Source organism: Eupeodes corollae, chromosome 2 (genome assembly GCF_945859685.1).
Source record: "Eupeodes corollae chromosome 2, idEupCoro1.1, whole genome shotgun sequence".
Lineage (NCBI taxonomy): Eukaryota > Metazoa > Arthropoda > Insecta > Diptera > Syrphidae > Eupeodes > Eupeodes corollae.
This window is the reverse complement of record NC_079148.1, coordinates 97,313,946-97,335,153: the sequence shown is the minus strand read 5'-3', so window position 1 is coordinate 97,335,153 and position 21,208 is coordinate 97,313,946. Positions and strand designations below refer to the sequence as shown.

Sequence of the window (21,208 nt, the reverse complement as noted above, 5' to 3'; positions counted from 1 at the left end):
AAAATTTTTAAAGAGATATTTGAGTCGAAAATCAATTTTTACCAACTTTTATACATTTTTTTTAGGTTTTTATTTTTTGTAAAAAAACTGTCAATTCGATTTTTTTCAAACTTTAATTGAATGTTGACAGCAAGATTTTTTGAAAGATAAAAGTAAATTAAAGCCAATATCTCAAAGTTTTGAAAAGATATTTGAGTCGAAAATCAATTTTTACCAACTTTTATAAATTATTTTTTTTAGGTTTTTATTTTTTGTAAAAAAAACTATCAATTCGATTTTTTTCAAATTTTAATTGTATGTTGACAACAAGATTTTTTGAAAGTTAAAAGATAATTAAAGCCAATATCTCAAAGTTTTGAAAAGATATTTGAGTCGAAAATCAATTTTTACCAACTTTTATAATTTTTTTTTTTAGGTTTTAATTTTATGTAAAAAAACTGTCAATTCGATTTTTTTTAAACTTTAACTGAATGTTGACAACAAGATTTTTTGAAAGATAAAAGTAAATAAAAGCCAATATCTCAAAGTTTTGAAAAGATATTTGAGTCGAAAATCAATTTTTACCAACTTTTATAAATTTTTTGTTTAGATTTTTATTTTTTGTAAAAAAAACTGTCAATTCGATTTTTTTCAAACTTTAATTGTATGTTGACAACAAAATTTTTTGAAAGATAAAAGTAAATTAAAGCCAATATCTCAAAGTTTTGAAAAGATATTCGAGTCGAAAATCAATTTTTACCAACTTTTATAAATTTTTTTTTTAGGTTTTTATTTTTTGTAAAAAAAACTGTCAATTCGATTTTTCTCAAAATTTTTCATAATGTTGAAAACAATATTTCTTATAAGATAAAATAAAATTGAAGCCTTAACTTCAAGTTTTTGAAAAGATATTTGAATCGATATTCAATTTTTACGAACTTTGAATAATGTTTTTTTTTAGATTTTTATTTTTTATAAAAAAACTGTCAATTAGATTTTTCTCAAAATCTTATCAGATGTCAAAAACATTATTCTTCGTTGCACAAAATTGTTTTAGAGATGAAATCATATTTCAGTCGTAAAATTTTGGAGGTGACAAATTTTTTTTTTCAGTTTTATTGATTTAAAAAAAAAAACGTTATATTGATTTTTTTCAAAAAATATACCTGTTTGGTATCACGTTACAATCTATTATATAAAATTTAATTCAAGTCTTTAGCGTTTTTGGTTCGTAAGATATTTAGGGTTAACCAAAATTTTCACCATTTTTTCAAACTGCTATAGTAAAAAAACCACCCACGCAATTTTCTTGAGAGCCCTTTCTGCATCTTTCTGCCTTATTATCTGTATAACAAAATTTATTTGAAGTCGATATCTCTTCTGGTTCTTGAGCTATGGACAACGAAAAAAACGTCGCGAACGTACGGACGTACGGACGTACGGACGTACGGACATACGGACGTACGGACGTACGGACGTACAAACGTACGTACACACGCACGCACAGACATCTTTCTAAAAATCTTTTATTTCGACTCTAGGGACCTTGAAACGTCGAGAAATGTCAAAATTTTCAATTTGACAAATCGGACCCATTACAATAACTTCCTATGGGAAGTTAAAAAAACGAATGTCCCTCGCAAAAGTGAGTGCACCAGCATCAGATTACATACAAAAACGTAATCACAAAGCTTTTTTCTACTCGGATAATCATAAAATGTTTAAAATTCCAAGCAACCATTGTCCTAACTTTTATGCAAACAAAACAGAAATTGTTTAATCAATTCTTTTGTCTTCTCTTACATAAAAAAAAGGATTCCTGAAAAGCAGCAAAAGAAAAGTTTTATAAAACATACCAAAGTAAATATATTTTTAATTAATGCAAACAAAATTTTATAATAGTTACGAAATTCCTCTCGAACATTTTTGAAAATTAATATTTTTTTACTAACAAGTTTGAAAAAAAGAAACGTATGCCTTGTACACATTTTGTATTTTAAATTAAGGAAAAGATATCCTAAAATTTATTGAAAATTGTTTCTTTAACAGGAGGAGCTGTTTTTAGTAAAATCTTTTTGAAGATAGTGTTCCATAAACATTTATGATTTCTGATATATCTGCTTCTGCACACGTACAAAAATATGTGAGTTATTAGATTAGAAAGTTTGATTTCAGTTTTTACTCCTTATCCGTCATTCTCCGTCACCATTATTCTTACGACTTTTATAATCACTTTATATTAAAAAATAAAAACTGATTTCGCAATTAAAATTAAATTGACGGGAACCCTCCTAGATGCTCATATTCTTGGATACATTTTTATATACGACGAGACTAACGATAGCAATAAAATTTTACCTCAATGAAATATTATAACTTTTCTAAGTAATGGTAACTGTATACTTAACCCTTCTAGAGGAATGTCTATATTATGAAATCTAACCGAGACAAAATAATATCATTTTCCAAGAATATTACCTATCGTCCATAACCCCATATTAATACTTTCAAAAATTCAAGAATCTATTTTTGATGTCGATGTCGTTACATAACGGTTGCTGTGGAATCTAGTTTGTATAGATTACTTTGTTACCCAGAAAATTTATTGCAAAGGGGGGCCATTATGAAATTTGCTAACGAAGGGATTGCAAATGGAAATACCTGTCTACACCTAAGGGAGAAAGACTGAATTTCAAAATCTCCTATCAAAAATCGTATCCATATTCCAATACCTATATGACATAATTAAAAACTATAACCCCGAGAAAAACTTTCACATGGAATTAAGTTGCAAAGAGGATAGGACAGACTTTTCACTAGATGCAATTTCGATCTTGATTTGGTCGAAAACAAAAAACATTGGAATGTGTTAGCAAATTGGCCGGAACCGAAATGAAGCTCCTCAGCAAAATTACTTGCAGTAAATATACTGGTAGACAATGAACCCTGGATTAGAGAACAATCAAAAATATTAGCCTAGTGCCCAGAAGCGGACCTATAACAATAAATAGGTTCTATGATGTTAACGAGTATTTTGCATTTCCTAACCAATATGGGAATTGGCTAAAATAAGAAACCAAAAACTATGAAAAACACTAAGTAAAATCAAGTAACCAAGACCAAATGGTTTAATTTTCATGACAAAATAAAATTATGAATTTTTGTGTGATATGATTTCAGGCCCAAAATAAATACTGCAAACTACTATGACGGGGCCACACACTTTGGAATGGATTAACGCTTTTTATTTATAGTTGGTGGAAGTGTTGTACCTGAAAACCTTTACAACCTGTGCATAGGAACGTATTTCATCATTAAAAACTTATAAAATTCAAGGGTAAATTAGAAACTAAAGCTCGAATTCTCCAAGATCAAAAACAAAACCACTTAAAAAGCGCATAGAAAATTGTTTGGATGAGGCCATTGCAAATATTTCCGTGCGATCTTTTAAAAACTTTTGTATAGAATATTTAAAAGAATATTGAAAACAACATTTTCAATTTAATTTTTAAATTATAATTATAATTGCATTTTTAACTTGCCATAGGTAAGTTATTGCAATGGGTCCGATTTGTCAAATTGAAATTTTTTTTTGACAGGTGGAAATCTTCAAAAAACACTTGGCAGTATTCGACAGTGCAGTAGTGTGGGACTCTTAACCCCTTAAATCTTGAAGGATTAACTTAAAATTTTTCTTTCTTAACTTTGTACAATCACTTTGGGGAAGTTTAAACTTTTAATACTTTCCCATTTATTTTAAGATCTTCTTAATCTCCGAACATGGTTTCTTATATTCAAGACAGACTCCATTTCAGAATTAGTATGACTTTGCAGTCTCTGGTTGTGCGATACAGCGTATTTTTTAACAACTTCTGTAACCATTTAATTGGATTCCATAGGTCCAAACAGGCTTTAGTACTTGATTATACAGCATTATTATTGTTTTGGATTGATAAATCAGAGTTGTTACCAAGGTTAGGTTAGGTTAACGTGGCTGCGGATTAAAAATCCACACACTTAGGCCAAGAGAAAGGCCCATTGTGATACCACATGAATCTAGAGAATTACTTCTTACTAGTCTAACCATTTTGAGCTTTTTATAAAGCGAAGAAGATATTTGATATCCTTTTTAGCTAGTTCACTGGGATTATCAAAAGAGTAGTCCCCCAGATGAAGTTTGCGTCTGAGTGAAAGAGCAGGGCAAGTGCATAGGAGATGAGAGATTGTTTCCTCTTCTTCTTCGTCCATACAGCTCCTACAGAAGTCATTTGAGGCTACACCAAGTCGTATTGCGTGTCTGCCTATAAGACAGTGTCAAGTAAGGACACTTATTAGGGAACTAATATGAAGTCTGCTTTTAGATAACAAGTCTTTAGAGCACTTTAGGTCCAGTGAAGGCCATATGAGTTTTGTGGCTGCGCATGTTGGTAAGTTCTGCCACCTAGAATTTGCTATCGCAAAAGCTGTTTCTTTTATCATAAATTTACACGTAGCTATCGGTATACCTATCTTCTCCCCTTCAAGTGAAATAGGTATGACGGTTCCATTTTTAGCGAATTCATCGGCTCTACAATTACCTGTGATGTCTCTGTGGCCCGGCACCCACAGAGGTGAATGTTAAATTGCTGCGCCATCTCCATAAGAGACGATCGACAATCGAGGGCCGTTAAAGATTTGGTTGAAACACCGTCAAGGGATTTGATAGCAGCCTGACTGTCAGAGAAGATGCGGATATCAGAAGTTGATATCACGTTTCCTCTTAGCCAGGAGAGGATCTCTTTGATCGCTAAAATTTCTGCTTGAAAGGCGCTACAATGATTAGGAAGGCGGAATGAGATGCCTAGATTAAGCTTTTCTGAGTACACACCACTACCAACTCCCTCATTTGTCTTGGATCTATTTGTATAAAAATTAATACTTTTGTTATCCAGGAGTTTTTTGTCTCTGGATGGAATGGATACCTGGAAGTTTTTTCCAAATAGGGGTTTACGAATAGTGTAGTATATGCACTTTGGTGTAGAACCAAAAAGGTTCAAAATGATGGAGTGCCCCACATTTCCATTGAGATGAGGCGTCGAGTCTTATCGCTGTACTCGCTGCCACTTGTTTACTGAAGATGTCGAGGGGTGTCAGATGGAGGAGAGTGTCGAACGCTGCTGAGGCTGTGGTTCTCAATGCCCCGCTTATGCAGCGACATGCAGTGCTGAGTTTGTCTTAGTATGTGACTTTCTCCAGTGCAGTCCACCATACTGCAACCCCGTACATAAATATTGGTCGGATGACCGATGTGCCAGTAGGTTATGCGAGGTTGAAAACCCCATTTTCTTCCTAAAGCTTTCTTGCAAAGGAAAAGAGCTGCTGTAGCTTTTTTAACTTTTTCTTGTATATTGGATTCCAACTTAATTTTTTGTTCAATATCAGAATAAGGTATTTGGCTTCATTGGTAAAAATTAGTGGTATACCTTTTATTGAAGGAGGTACAATTACTGGGATCTTGTATTTCCGTGTGAAAAGGACGAGGTCTGTTTTTGAGGATTAATACTAAGTCCGCAGTGATCAGCCCATCTAGTGAGCATATTAACTGCATTTTGGAGGAGGTCTCTCAGTGTATTAGGATGTTCCCCTGTGACGGCGATAGCAACATCATCGGCATACGCAACTCCCTCTCAAGGGATATTATTAGTTCGTTAACCACTATGTTCCACAGGAGTGGGGACAGAACACCTTGCGGAGTGCCTCTACTGACAGACCTTTTTGTAAAAAAATCTCCCAAACTAGAGTTGATGATCCTGCTTTTTAGCATTAGATTCATCAACTCACAGATTGAGTATTCAACGTTTAAGGTCGTCATAGCAGAAGTGATAGCGGATGTGTCTACGTTGTTAAAAGCGACCAGTATTCGGTAGTTCTTTGTTGCAAGGCTGTTTCTACCGATTTCCCTTTGCAGTAAGCATGCTGAGACATTGATAGTCTCTTCTCAATGTTGTTACGTATATGGATATCGATCAATCGTTCCAGAGTTTTGAGAATGATAGGGATAGGTCTTAGGTCCTTAGGGTTGACATGCGAGCATTTGCCCACCTTGGGAATGAAAACTACCTTTACATTCCTCCATCGCTGAGGTATATAGACCAGATTTTTACAACTTTTGAAGATCATCTCAATGATGGGCGAAGTTATATCAATGGTATCAGTTGTTACCAGTAAACCAGTACATTTTTCTATATTTCAAGTTTAGTTCTTTTCTTTTCTTTTCTCTTCTTTTCTTTTTGATGTGCTCTTTCAACTTTAGCTTTGCATCCAAAGTCATTCCAAGTATTTGGCCGTATTGGCGTAAGGTACAGCTTGATTATTAATGATTATTGGAATATTGTTTATCTTTTTATTTGTAAAGTTTTATGTGAAGATTTTGTTTCATTGAGTTTGATACGATATTTTTCTGTTCAATCTCTCACTATGTCGACGGCATTTTGTAGTTTTACTGCTGCCTTAGAGACACATTTGTCGGGTACCAAAATTGCGGTATCGTCTGCAAAAGTAGCCATTATGGTGTGATTACCAACTGGAATATCCCTTGTGTAGGACCTAGGACACTTCCTTGTGGTACACCGGCTTCTATTTTCTTCAATTCCAAGTATTCTTGATCGTACCTTACTCTAAACAATCGGTCTAAAATGTACGATTTTAATATTTCAAAGTACTGCCTGGGAAGATCCCTTTGCAGTTTGTACTCAAGTCCCTCATGCCAAACCTTGTCAAAAGATTGAGCTACATCTAAGAAAATAGAAGAGCATACTTGTTTTTCTTCTAATGCTTTTTCTATTACATCCGATATTCTATGAACTTGGTCTATCGTGAAATGATTTTCGACATTGCAACAAAACACGAAACGTGTGTCAGCTATTTAAATCAGTATTGCTAAACAGATAATAGCTTACTAATCACCATTTTAATGGAAAGAAAGGAAGACAATTCTGTTTCCATTATTAGAAAAAACGATTTTTTTAAACTAAGCTCTTCAACGTTTCATATTTCAAGTGTGGGGCATTAGACGTACATATAATAATTCCCATTCATTGAAATTAATAAATCAAACTGGGATCAGGTGAATTTACATATTCTCTAGTATTGTCTATTGGTATAAAAATAAATGTAAGACCAATTTCCCGACTTTAATATTTCTGTAAGAGATTATAGCATTTGGCGAACGGGAACACATTTATATTATTTTGTTTGAGCCTTCTTAAAAGATAAAATTGAACCAATTTTGCATAACGTTAAGATAAATAGAAATAAAATGTTCTCCTCAACTTCTTGCAGAACCGGCTACTGCAAGCTTAATTGGCAAAACTAAAACTGCCACTTCTCTGTTTCTTAGAATCCATTGGTAAACCGGATCTTATATTAGAAAAGTTGGATTTACTTGTACACTGAAGAAGGAAACACCTGTGAAATGACCAGGTTGAAGAAAGCTATCATTCATATCATCTTTGCATTTCAAAAACAATACATTCATAATCGTACAACTTTTTATACATTCTACATCTCACTTAATTCAAACGATAACTAAAGCATTAAAAACTGTCACAAAAGGCTATCCTTAGGATATGAAATCGTAATGTAGCAGAACCAACATACATTTTATAAATCTCAATCGGACTTTTTAATTCTATTATTGACAATTGAAATTTCAGTTAAAAGGGATTGCTTTGCTTCAAATAGACATAAATATTTTTCAGATCGGGAATTCTGCATCATTGCACCCGAGTCAATAGGAGCAATCCTTATTAAATGTTTATAATAATACTGTGTCCTTTGTGAATGCATATATTTATACAAATTCAGGAAAATTAAACCTTTTATTTAATGCGTTTGTATTGGACAATATTTAGTTTTGTGGGCCTTAAGCAATGTGGACTGTGACACCCTAACCAATATTCTAGAAAATCTTTTAGAAGATATCACTTTGTTTTCATGAGATAGCCTAGGGTAAACCTTTTTTAATTAGTTTGACTTTTATCTTATAATTCTAATGCCATGGAAATATCAATGCATTCGTTTTTCATTGTACACATTTAACAGAGCTCACGAAAGCCTAAAATAGTTTTTCAGATGATTGTCTATATTTTCATTATTCCTTTAATTTATTGAAAATTAAATTCAAACCTCATTTCAGAATTCTATAGTTTGTTTTGAATAAATGTAAGGGATGTCAATTTGCAGGTCTAGGTCATTCCAAATGTTCTCCCATACATGAAAATTAAACATTTTATAAAATAGTAATCAAAGAATTCTTTATACTTTTTTAATTTGACTGTAAAATATTCAAAATCTAATTAATTTGACGTAAACGTATTAAAAGCGTTAAGATTCGTAAGGATAATTGAACTTGAGATTTAAATTGTTTCCTTCATTTCGGTTTAAGACTTGGATTGTCTAAGTAATACTGCAACTTGGGACTACCTAACAAGTTTTCCAAACGTAAATGCAATCTAAAAGAAGGCCACAGGACTAATTATCGATAACTGCCTTGTTTTATTCACCATGAATACAGGGTGGGATGTCTAATAATTTTTTTTTGTTGAGATTGTGACCTATTTTTCAAACGAACTGAGCCGCTCCACGGTTGAACAAAACAAGGTTTTGAAATATATTTTAAAGTGAGTACTGTGCGGATCAAACATTGTTGTTTTTGAAAAGAAGTTTTGTAGTGGTGTCAACCATAAAAGATTCTTCTTCGGAAATTAGGCTGATAAGAGCGTGTCTGAGAACGGTGATTTCAGAGCCATGTTTCCATAAAATTGAAGGAAGACACCTGGCTTAAGCAGGATGGCGTATGATGCTTAACAGCACATTACTTTTTTACTACTTAGGTCCTCAGACCTGTTAAGTCCGTTGGGAACCTCTTAAGGGGTATAGAGCCTCTACTACACCTACGTGTCATAGTGTACGGTTTCCATAGATGTGTTTCAGCTCCCTTCCACTCTTGCCTAATGACGCTGATTCCGCCTTGACTCTCCTGCGCGAGGTACTTCTCTGTTGTCCAGCTTTTCTTCCTTCTTGTGTGAGCGGATTCCACTGCATTGCTAGGCCTGCAATGTAGTCGTTACCTTTTCGAATCGTATGTCCAACCCATTATTATAGAGATTCTACAGGCAACGGCCTAGTCACTGATAAAGCTTTGGTTCCTATCGATCACTGAAATCAAGCGTCAGTGAGCGTGATTAGTAAAGAGATGGAGGACCGTCTCGAAACCTACCGCGTGCTGTTGTCATGTGTTCTTTCTTTCTGTTGTTCTTTCTCTTCTGTCTAGTCGCTAAAGGTGCTGTATTCTCTACCCTGTACATTTATGTGCTGAGAAGTGTGAAATGTAATATAATGTAATGTATAGATTATATAGGTTCCTGACCTTCTATGAAGAACCTCATTTGGTAAAGGAGACATCTATTTACGAAGGTTTGCAGCTTTCTTGTTATGGCTGATGTAACCTTATAAGTGCTGCACCTAAAAAGAAGCACAGATACGACAATTGTGCGAAACAGTCATAGCTTTGTTCATTAGCTGATAGCGTTATTCCTTCAAAATTTTGACAGCTTTTTTTTGGTTCCGCCTTCGATGGAAACGATACTTCCAAGATATTGAAAGCCCTCCCCTTTTTCCACTGGTTGCGAGAAAATATTTATTTGAGAGGATGGTCGGGTTTCGAGGCCGATCTTTTTTATTTTGTCGAAATTAATTTTCAGCCCCACAACTTCTGTTCCTCTTTTCACACTCTTGATGTCATTTTATGGAGAACCATGATCCTATAAGAGAGTAATCAAACATCACGCGCATAATCCAAGTGCTTTAATAGGAGTTTAAAGTCCATTAGATCCCTCCGCTACCTGACAAAGCTGAACGTAGTACATTGTTTATCACCAACAAAAACAATATTGGCGACAGAATACAGTCCTGTCTGACTCCGCTTCGGATTTCAAAATCATCTGACAACCTACTAACGTGCAGAACGTAAAACTTGGATCCATCATATGTTGCTCTCACAATGGCAATTAGGTTTTCTGGGATGCCTCGCCTCCGCAAAGCTAACCAGATATACTCCCTGTAAACGCCTTCTCAAAGTCGATGAACAGCAGGTGAAGTGGTGATTGATATTCAACGCACTGTTGATATGATCAATACAGGAGAATTCAGCGTGAAATCCTGCTTGTTCGTCATCGAGTGTGGCCTCAAGGTGATCTCTGATGCGTTCCAGTATGAAATTTGTTACTATTGCAACGGCAGATAGAACGCAAATTCCTCTCCAGTTTTCGCACTTTATAAAATCTCCTTTTTTTGGGAGCTTGACGATAATTCCCTTCTTCCACTCATGTGGAAAGCTTTTGGTGATTGGTGGTCCAGGCTTCTGTTATGAGCGGATGAAGCAGTTCCCTTGATGACGTTGGCGCTGCTTGTAAAAGCTCTGCGGAATTCCATAAAGTCCTACCGCTTTGTTGTTCTTAAGTGATTTAATTACGGCAACGATCTTATCTTTACTGGAAGATGCGGTTCGGATTCGGGGATTAATTTCTTCAGGCGCTTCGCTGTTTGCAAACACTCGGTTTAAAACCAAAGAAAAGTGTTCTTTCCATCTTCTGACTTGCTCATCCACCGAACTTATCACAGTACCGTCTACTGCTTTCACAAGCTTTTGCTTTAAGCTGTGTGTACCGGTCAGCTCTTTGGTTATTCTGAAAACGCTTCTGCTGTCGCACCTGTTTGCAGCATCTTCTGCTTCTTTGCGCAATGCGGTAAACATCTCTGTTTTTCATGCGATACGAGGACTCCGGCTGTTCTGTCAGCACCTGAAATGAAAACATTTTTAAAGCATTCCAATGGTGTTCGATGTCGTCATGGACTGTACCAAACATCGCATGCCACTCCCTAAACGCATACTGTTCACAAATTGTGTTAACAGTCATGTTGGCGATGTCATTCGTCCGCCCGGGGCTGTTATTTGATTCCATTGGATTTTTGTAATGGGTAACCTTGAAGGACGAATGTTATGCCAACAATTTCTGAAAAGTACTTAAAGCCAAAATCATGCAAATAATCCATGAGCTACAACTAAATATAGTTAAATCAAGTTGAAATAAATCCTTAAATTCTTACATAAAAGTATAAAAGTAGGAAACCAATACAATAATATTATGTAATTACTGGTAACAGGCTAAAAGATGAACCGGAAAAAATATATAAAATTAATATTTATTTTATTAACATAACATCCTCGTACATTTATGTAAATATTTGCGGGCAGCCAAGTGTATCCAACAATAAATATTTCGTTGTTGATTTTCTACTCGTATCAAGAATATTTCATATGAATTCAAACGGTTGAGTTGGCTTGAGTTCCGATTTCTGGATGTGTTGTAGACGTTACTTCTTCAGAATTCGGTAAAGAATTTTTGTTTTGTTAATGTTCTTTGGTATTTTTGTTGAATGAAAGAATATTTCGTAGAATTTTTCAACTTTCTGTAAATAGAATTAAAAATATGAAAGTCGAATAACTCAAAAAAATTTCGTATGAAATGCAAATAATCGTTTTCATTGTTTTATGCAGTTCTATCCATGTAAGTTTAAAACCGAAAAAATATGATAATTAAGCGCTTCTTGAAAAGCTTATTATTTGTGTGAATACTTTGAATGGGTACCAATTTCATAGAAGGGACTTGATTTATGTAAGATTTGCTTGTTAAATGACATTTTCCAATATTTTAAACATACTTAGTTTTTCCCAATACGAGGGTTTGTTTTAAATGTCAAAGTTGTATTTATAGTACTTTTTTAGGAGATTTTTATTTCATTTAAAAAAAAGATTTTCTTATAACAATGAGAAACTAAAACAGCCAAATGACCAATATTGACGAGATCTCGGTGACTAATTGGAATCTCCTAAGTATTAACACTGTCAGGAAACTTTTTCATTGTGAATTTTTCAGTGAATTCAATAAATCATCTAAGTGTGTGAAGAATTTAAAAGGAGATACCGGTGTGCATTGGTCTTAAAGTTCTGATCATCAAAATGGGAGGTAAAAACAGAATTAGCCAAAGCGTTCCATATTCTCGATGTGCGATTTAAGAAAGAATCTCTAATAGTACGTGTAAATTGATCATCGGTTGTGTTGCTGAACGCACTCATTGATTCAGGAGAAGTTTGACATATACACATTGAACATGACACTTATTTTATTTTACATTACTGGACGGAGGCACCTAGTGGACGGATCACGGATATACTATAATCTGTAATACACATACCGAGTACTGATAGTTGATTTGTTTCCTGGATGCAAGTGCCACTCATAGACAGTGGCATCGGAGGTGCGTTACTCTTTAAAGACAGGAGACAACATTGAGTTTTCGAAGCATTCAATTATACAAGGTTTTTTACAATGGTGTCAAGATTAAAATTCAATGAGCTTATCATACGCTACCGTTGAAGTTCATCCGAAGGACAAGGATGTGGAAACGGATATGAAAAGCTGAGGGTACTGTCGTCGGTGAAACAGTTTATTGGATTAGAAGTGACAGACAAAAGATTGTTTATGAATATAAGAAAGATTGTCGGAGATAAAACGGAGCCCACCAGCATTTATTTTATGAATTTCAGACTTGAAACCATTTAAAACAACTTGTATTAACGGTTAGAAAGGTAATTTCTAATCCAACGAAGAAGAGATTCATTAATACCAAAAGCACGCATATTCGATAAGAGAGCTTGGTGCCAAACTCTATTGAAATATCAAGTTCTATAATCTTACTTTCTCCAAAACGATGTAAAGATTTGTTCCACTCTTCGGTGAGATGAACCATGAGATCACCAGAGGACCTTTTGCTACGAAAACCATACTGTCGGTCATTAAGAAGCTTTCGTTCTTCGAGATATTTCTTGAGCTGATAATTAATCAGCGTTTCCATGACCTTGGAAAGAAGGGACGTGTGTGCTATTGGACGATAGTTAGAGGGAGAGGACTATTCGCCGTTTTTAGGGACAGGCTGGACAAATACAGTTTTCCATCCACTCGGGAAGAGACCTGTAGAATAGGACAGATGGAAAAGCTTACGCAGTGGTTTTACCAGCGTTGAAGAACACCTCTTCAGAACAATAGGTTGAATACTATCCGGTCCAGTGGATTTGTGTATGTCAAGGTCTTTCAGTACTCTTGCGACTGCACGAGTGCGAAAGAATATTCGTCCAATAGAATTATTTAAGCTGTCAAGAACAGGGGGACTTATGACTTTATCCGGTAAGGTTGAATTAACAGCAAAATGTGCTGCATGCAAATTGGCTTTATCAATCGAACTTGCATAGGGAGTGTCATTGTGGACAAGCGTTGGAACCGAGGATGAGGTGGTATTTCTTACGTTTCTTACAAATGACCAGACATTTTTACTACCTTTGATTTTTATACAAAACAGTAAACAAAAAGAATCCCAAATGTTGGTTTTTCTCAAATATGATGTCCAACTGATTGTATATGTTTCGAAGTACTTTAATATACTATAACATATCAGGGACAATATTTCAAGGGCGATAATTGAAAGCTTTCAAGAGGCTACAATTTTTTAATTAATGTCACATGATACTTAGACTGAGCAAAAATGTTTCTAATAAAGTAAAACCAAAAGAGGTTAAAAAAATGAACGACGAAACCAATATAATTTTTTTTACCAAAATTAAATGGACGCAACATCCTCGTTGACAATTTATAATATAATAATTGCTTGCGATTTACGACAAAGTGTTAACAAAATCAAAATCCATTAACTATATAAATCAGCATCGAACCTATATAAAGAAAAAATGGAACTATAGACACTATAAACTTTTCCTAACCCGGGTCCGGATTTTCTATCGATATTGATAAGACACCAACTAATTATGGTTTTCCATTCAAAGTTCTAACAGTTTAATAACATTTACAGAAAGTATTACTTACATACTTACTTACTTACTTAAGTGGCGCTACAGTCCTGTATGAACTAGGGCCTCACCCAACAAACTTCTCCATCTCGCTCGGTCCCTAGCTAGATGTCTCCAGTTTCGCGCTCCAAGTTGGGTGAGGTCACCTTCCACTTGTGTGCGCCACCTGATCCGCGGTCTTCCTCTAATGCTCTGTCCTGTAGTTATGGATTCGAAGACTTTCTGAGCTGGAGCGTTGATGTCCATCCGCCCTACATGACCTAGTCATCTAAGTCGTTTGACTTAAATTCTGCTAACAAGGCCAGTGTCGCTGTACAGCCCGTACAGTTAGTCGTTAAATCTTCTCCTCCCTTCTCCATCTATGCGTACGGGACCAAAAATCACCCAACAAATTTTTCTCTCGAAACATTCTAAGGTGCTCTCATCTTTCTTTGGCTGGTGATGTTGTTGTCTGTGTCCTTAACTACCTCAAGTTATAGCTGTCCTTGGTGACGTTTTGTCCAAGACATGGTTGTTCAGTGTCTTTTTTGATGACGGCATATACTGTTTTGCCCTCGTTGACCAATAAACCCATCTTCTTCGCTTCCGTCACAATGCTCAAAAACGCTCCACTGACTTCACGCTTTGATCTTACAATTATGTCAATATCATCTGCGTATCCGAGTAATTGGATGACCCTTTGCAAGATTGTGCCTTTAGTTTTAACGGTTGAGTTTTGCACAATTATATCCAGAACGATATCGAAGAAGTCGCATGACAGTGCATGGCACTTTAGTAAAATTTACTAATTTCATTGCTGTTGTGACATTCCTATATCTCCTCGATCGCGCGCTTCTCATGCTCTCTTTTTTCCCATTTAAGAAGCCGGTTTTCCTCCCTTCTCTTCTGCTCGTAGAGCTCGCGAGCAGCTCTAGTCCTTCCGTGCAGCGCCGTTTTGTATACCTCTTGTTTCGCTGCTAGTGCTTGCCGACATTTGTCGTCAAACCAGGACTTTCGCTGTTGTGGCCGTGTAAAACCTAACACTTCAGAGGCGGCATCTCTGATGGCTGCAAGGCAATGTTGCCACTGTTTTTCAATGCTTTATACAGGCATAAAACTCCTTAAGAGGTTAGTAGAGACTCGATCGGAAAAGGACATGGCCGTCTCTAGCGCTTGTAGCCGTCTAACGTCGAATCTCCTCACAGTACTTCCTTGTTTTGGCTTGGATCAGGATATCCGTAGCCGTACCTTGGCTACAACGAGGTAGTGGTCCGAGTCAATGGTGGCCTCTCGGAATGTTCGGATATCCTGTATACTGGAGAAGTGCCGTGCGTCGATCGCTTTGTGGTCAATATGGTTGACGGTTGATTGATCAGGAGATTTCCATGTCCCCTTGTGAATATTGAGATGTGTGAACTACGTACCAGCTACCGAAATGTCTCGCCACGCAGCGAAATCGATCAGCCTGAATCCGTTGTCGGAGGTTGTGTCGTGCAGGCTGTATTTCCCGATTGTTCCACAAAAGATTTCTTCTCTTTCTAGCTTAGGGTTAAAATCTTCTAAGATAATTTTAATGTCATAGCCGTCAGGGCACTGCTCAAATGTCTTGTCCAATAGCTCGAAGAATATGTCTTTGGTGTCTTCATCTTTCTCCTCTGTTGGGGCATGTGCGAATATTAGGCTTATATTATTGAATTTAGCCTTGATGGGGATTGTCGTGATGCGCTCGCTCACACTAACACTCAAACATTTTTGCCTGAGTCTAGTTCCAACATGGCTTCCGCTAATTGTTCGGCTGCACGTAGTCTGTTAAGGGACCTAACATTAAACGCACAGATCCGAAAGTTGTTGTCTTTATTTCGCTTGCGTGGGTTGTCAACAGTGAATTCGTCCGTATCCGAGGAGCCGGATAAACCACTTTTTACAGGTCTGTCTCCGAATAAGTCTTAGAAGCCCTATAAGGTGTTCACTAAGTAGTTCAACCTTACTGGAACTGTAGACGCCACAGTTGATTCCATCTCGAGATTTCGTCTGGTGCCGTCTGCATAAGGAGAGGTGCCTTAGTGGAAACACCTCTCCCCCCTCTCTTGTTTGCTGCCCTCAACAACTTTCCACTGGGGTTAGAACCCAATCTCCAGTTGAGGTACTAGGCACCCGATGTTCACCGCGGGGAGGTGAGAGGAGGAGTTGATAGACAGAAGTGGGTTTTGAGAAAAACCTCTGTGGACGCTTGTGTCCTCTTGAATGCACATGTCTACCATTTGAACATCATATAAAGCATTATAACCAATTTAGTTTTCTGTAGAAGTCGAGACCCTCCTGGTTGGCAGATGTTTGAAGCAAGCGTAATTACTACCCTGACCTAGGCTGCGATGAATAATCATGCAAATGATGTCCCGTTTAGCCCCATATAATTAGAATTTGTATTGATACAAGGATCATACTATAGACGCTGATAGGCAAGACCATTTCGACTTATGGCACTAAGCTAAAAAAATGTCGATCTTATGATTTTTATTATAAATGTAAATGAAAAGTCTAAAAAAGACAGTGATTGGTCTTACAACTTGACAGTCAACTGCCAAAGAATAATTTTAGTATTTCTTCAAAGAGTCTGAATTAACAAAGAAGCGCAATTTCTCAAGATGTCAATCTTCAATGACTTCAATTTAAAAAGAATGTATTAATTACTACTCAAATTTTATAACTACCACTTTTTGACTTAAAAATTCTTATGTTCATGATTCCTTATATTCACTTAACTATAAACAACAAAGTTTTTCATATCTCGCATGTTTTAATTTAAAAATCTTAAACAATTTTTTCGCTTCTATTTTCAGATATACAGCAATTCAACACTAAATAAACACTTAAATGCATTCGGTCAAAGTTCCAATGTTCTTGAGTGAATTAATAAATCACATAACGAAATCGTCACTTTTAAACGAAAGAAAAACAACAAAAATTATTAAAATAAAATTAAAACATTTCTATCAACAACAATATACAAAATAATTATTCCAGCTCAATACAACGAACGTTTCTGTCACTGCAGAAATTATCCGGCTTCTACAAAACCTATTGCTATCAGTTCGAAAAACTATCCAAAGCGCAACAGACACCTCTATCCGTGCGGACATAAGTCATAATATTTACACTTCCTCTACTTTTCCCGCCAATTCTTAATTGAAAATTAAAAAAAAAAAAACTGACGCTTAATTAAAGTTATTAATTATACGCAATTTATATAGAATAACTTGCAGGGAAATTGATACCCCATAAGCTAAGAGGTCAAGTAATTGTATAATTACACCTATCGAAGCTTGCAGGCAGCAGGTACAATAGAAAATATACCTACCTGTAAGTCCGACCTTGAGCTTCGGAGTGCGCTAATCGATATTGCGAGAGTGTGTGCTAAATAGTCCATAACAATAAAATAATAAGTCTCTAGTGATGTGTGGTACAACGGTCTTGGTGTCACGATGAATTTGTTTGATATTAAAATGGCTCTTCTGGAAATAAGTTAATCAAACGCGGGTTTATTGTAGCATCCTTGCTTTTCGGGTTTTTGTTGTGTTCTTCTATTTTTTTTAATTAAATTTTCTCGGAAATATGATCTCTATGCACAACACGTCGTTTGAGGTCCTTGGCCATAATTTACCGGCCTACATGGATGACTACAAGGGCTTCTTAATGGCTGTTAATAACACATCAGTGATAGTTGCACCTTCGACTTCATACTCCTCGGCGGTCTATGACCCGCTGTTGATGCAAATTTCAAACGACACCTATCCCATCCAGCTGGAGCATGCCCCACAGCTAACAAGGTCGTCGATTATAAAAGTTATTGTACTGTCAATTATGGGCATAATTTCGATGCTAGGCAATGTTGCAACAATGTGGAACATCTATAAGACTCGCATGAGCCGGAGGGCTTCGCGTCAGAGCTGGAGTGCGATTTATTTGTTGATTTTTCATTTGTCTATTGCGGATGTTCTAGTGACTGGATTTTGTATTATCGGTGAAGCTGCCTGGAGTTATACGGTTCAATGGTTGGCAGACGACTTCACCTGCAAAATGGTGAAACTTTTTCAAATGTTCAGTTTATATTTGTCGACTTATGTGTTGGTGCTAATTGGCGTTGACCGCTGGATTGCTGTGAAATATCCAATGAAATCACTGAACATGGCTAAAAGGTGCTACAGGCTGTTGGGGGGAGCGTATGTGTTGTCAATTTTCCTCAGTTTACCACAGGTGAGTTTTTGCTTTTTTTGCAATGTTTTCTAATTTAAATTATGGGCAGAGGCGCTTGGAAGAGAAGCTCTCATATTATTTCTCTTGATTGTCAAGAGATGTTCTTTTAACATCTCTCCTACAAAATTTGTTAAAATCTTCCCTGGAAAAATGTCTGCGGGCTCCTTTAGAAGAGAACAAACGAAAACAATAGAAATTAACATGTTGTTTATTTGTTTTTGTTTAAGTGAACTGCGTTGTTTTTGACGACCTTTGGGTTAAATGTTAGTGCTACAATTTTTAATTAATTGTGTATAATCGAAACAGAATTGAGTGTTTCTAAACTCAGTGCTATAATAAACAAAGAACATGAATTGCGCCAAATTGTTCAGTCAAAATTGACGCACAATTCATCAAATCTAGGAATACATCGCATAACGATGAAAATTGACACGAACCACGGACGCTGAGGACATCGTTATTTATAAGTGACAAAAATCCCAAGTGAGTACAAAAATGTTATTTAGGTTTTCTGTAGCTTTAGAACTGTGAAGCACATGAAATATACCAAAAAATTACTTAATAAAGCAAACGTTTAGATGCTTAGGATGTTACGAAAACATATATTCTCGTAGGTTTGCAGCTTTGTTGCATAAAGAAACACAGGTTCGAAATTTTGTGCGAACCAGTCGTAGCTTTGTCCTTAAGATGATAGTGTTATTCCTCAAAATTGTAGACCACATACCGAACGCCGTTTACGCTTTGCCGATGAGGCAGATGACGTTTTGTTCGGTTCCACCCTCGATGGGGACGATACTGATCATTTTCGTTTTGCCGGAATTAATTTACATGCCCACAACTTCTGCTTCTCTCTCCACACTTGTTGTCATTTGATGGAGATCGATGATCCTATGAGGGAGTAAACAAACATCATCCGCGTAATCCAAGTGTTTTAAATAGGATGTCAAAGTCCATTGGATCCTTCCGCTACCTGACAAAGCTGCGAGCAGTACATCCCTTCTCACCAACAAAAACAATATTGGCGACAGAATACAGCCCTGCCTGACTCCGCTTCGGATTTCAAAATCATCTAACAACTTACCGTCGTCGTGCAGAACGTGACACTTAGATCCAGCATATGTGGCTTAGTAGCATTTAGTTTTTCTGGAATGTCTTTCCTTCGCAAAGCTAACGAGATGTACTCCCTGTTAACGTTTTCAAAGGCTTTTCGAACTTGATGAACAGCAGGTGTAGTGGTGCTTGCATTCAACGCATTGTTGAATAATGATTCGCAGGGTGTTGATATGATCAATACAGGAGGATCCAGCGCGGAATCCTGATTGTTTGGCATCGAGTGTGGCCTCAAGGTGTTCTCTGATGCTTTCCAGTATGACTTTTGCTACAATATTGGCAACGGCAGGTTGAACGCAAATTCATCTCCGATTTTCGCATTTTGTTCTTTACACCTTCTGGCTTGTTCATCCACCGAACTTCTTTTACCAGGGGTTGCTTGGAACTGTGTGCACCGGTTATTCTGTAAACGGTCCTGCTGCCGCACCTCTCTGAAGCATCTTCTGCTTCTTGCTCCATACGTTGATGTAGTTATTCGAGCCCTTAACTGTTTGCATTCGTTGATCCTCGCCCAAGACTCTTCTGAATGGCAAGTGTTGTTGCTTACTTTTTTTCGAACCCCTATTCTTTCAGCACCTGAAATGAAAACATTTGTCACAGCATTCCAGTGGTGTTCGATGTCGTCATGTACCGTGCTGTTGATTGTTTCTGAATTCCCTGAATTGTTGACAGGCCTTGGGATCCTATACTCTAGCCATGTTTTATTTGGAGGCTCGTGTTATTCGGTTGGATTTCGAACTAGTTGTACGCAATCTTAGGGTAGCTATCATTAAGTGCTGGTCACGGGCAAGTACCATGTCTACACCTCTTCTGTTTCGGACATCCCAGAGACTGCTTCTAAAGCGTCTTCTAATCGCGAATGGTGTTGGTAACCATGGTCACTTTATTTAAAGGAAATATTTAGTATAGTTAATTAAAAAGAGTATACCTACGTATATTTCAATGAACTACGAGTACATCATTAAAAAAATGTACAAGTTCCGTATATTTTGTGTGTGTTTTATATCTCGATCTATGCAGTAATTTCGAATCCTTATTTTTTTTTAATTTGAGCCAGTTATTATAGGAAAATCGTTGCTACTTTAATGTTGGTTCTATTAAACCATTGAACATCAAAAAGAAATTATTTATTTCTTAAACAAAATTATTTTTACTAAAAAAAAACCACATAAATAAGACCAAGCCTTGATTTCGGGATTTTACCAAATTTGATAAACATGAATATTTTTCAAATCGTGTGAATTTATAAAATGTGGTCTTAAATAACTGCTCAGATAAAATTTCTATGAAGAGAACAATTATTCCTAAAAAGTTGTATGGGCGCCTAATGGGTTATTAAAAACCTTAAAATGTTTAAAGCTTAAACACAGTGTGAGCATTAGTAAAATAGGGAAGGTCCAAAGAGGAGATACCGATGCACATAAGTCTTAAAGTTTTGAACATTAAAATGATAGGTAAAAACAGAGCTGGGTTGAGCATTCCACATTCTCGATTTATGGTTGAAAAAAGAGTACGTCCGAAATTGAAGTCAAGGTTAAACTGATGTACATTCCTAGGAGTACGAGTATTACTGCTGAATTGTTTGAGGGGGGGAATGCAACTGGTTAATTCGACAGAACACTGTTTATAAAAATATCGGTAGGCCAACGAAAGGCATGAAACATTGTGACGGTGTTCGTTCGAGTGACGCAATTGTTTCGGTTATAGTTCTATGGCCAAATATGCCAGTAATATTTAAGTTTTAGACGAATAAAGGCTAAACTACAGCTAGGTCAGAAGAGCTTTCCCAAATTAGCCGTTCGGATTCGGCATACAAAACTGTAGGTCCCCTCCATCCCTGCAATTACTCGCACACAGAAATGGTTGAGAGTTGTAAGTCACTAGGCCTTGGTTTTCTACGGACTGTTGTGCCACCTACTGAAA

The 21,208-nt window shown here is 36.3% G+C and overlaps 1 protein-coding gene across 2 annotated transcripts in view; it reads left to right on the top strand.

Moving 5' to 3' along the window:
* LOC129948373 (gonadotropin-releasing hormone receptor) overlaps nt 1–21,208 on the top strand; it is a 247,702-nt gene that overhangs the window by 50,299 nt on the left and 176,195 nt on the right. For both annotated transcript variants that reach the window (XM_056059348.1, XM_056059347.1), the window contains one exon: nt 16,762–18,175. In XM_056059348.1, the coding sequence (XP_055915323.1) occupies nt 17,534–18,175 (642 nt within the window). In that variant the 5' untranslated portion in view covers nt 16,762–17,533. The remainder of the gene's footprint in view (nt 1–16,761; nt 18,176–21,208) is intronic.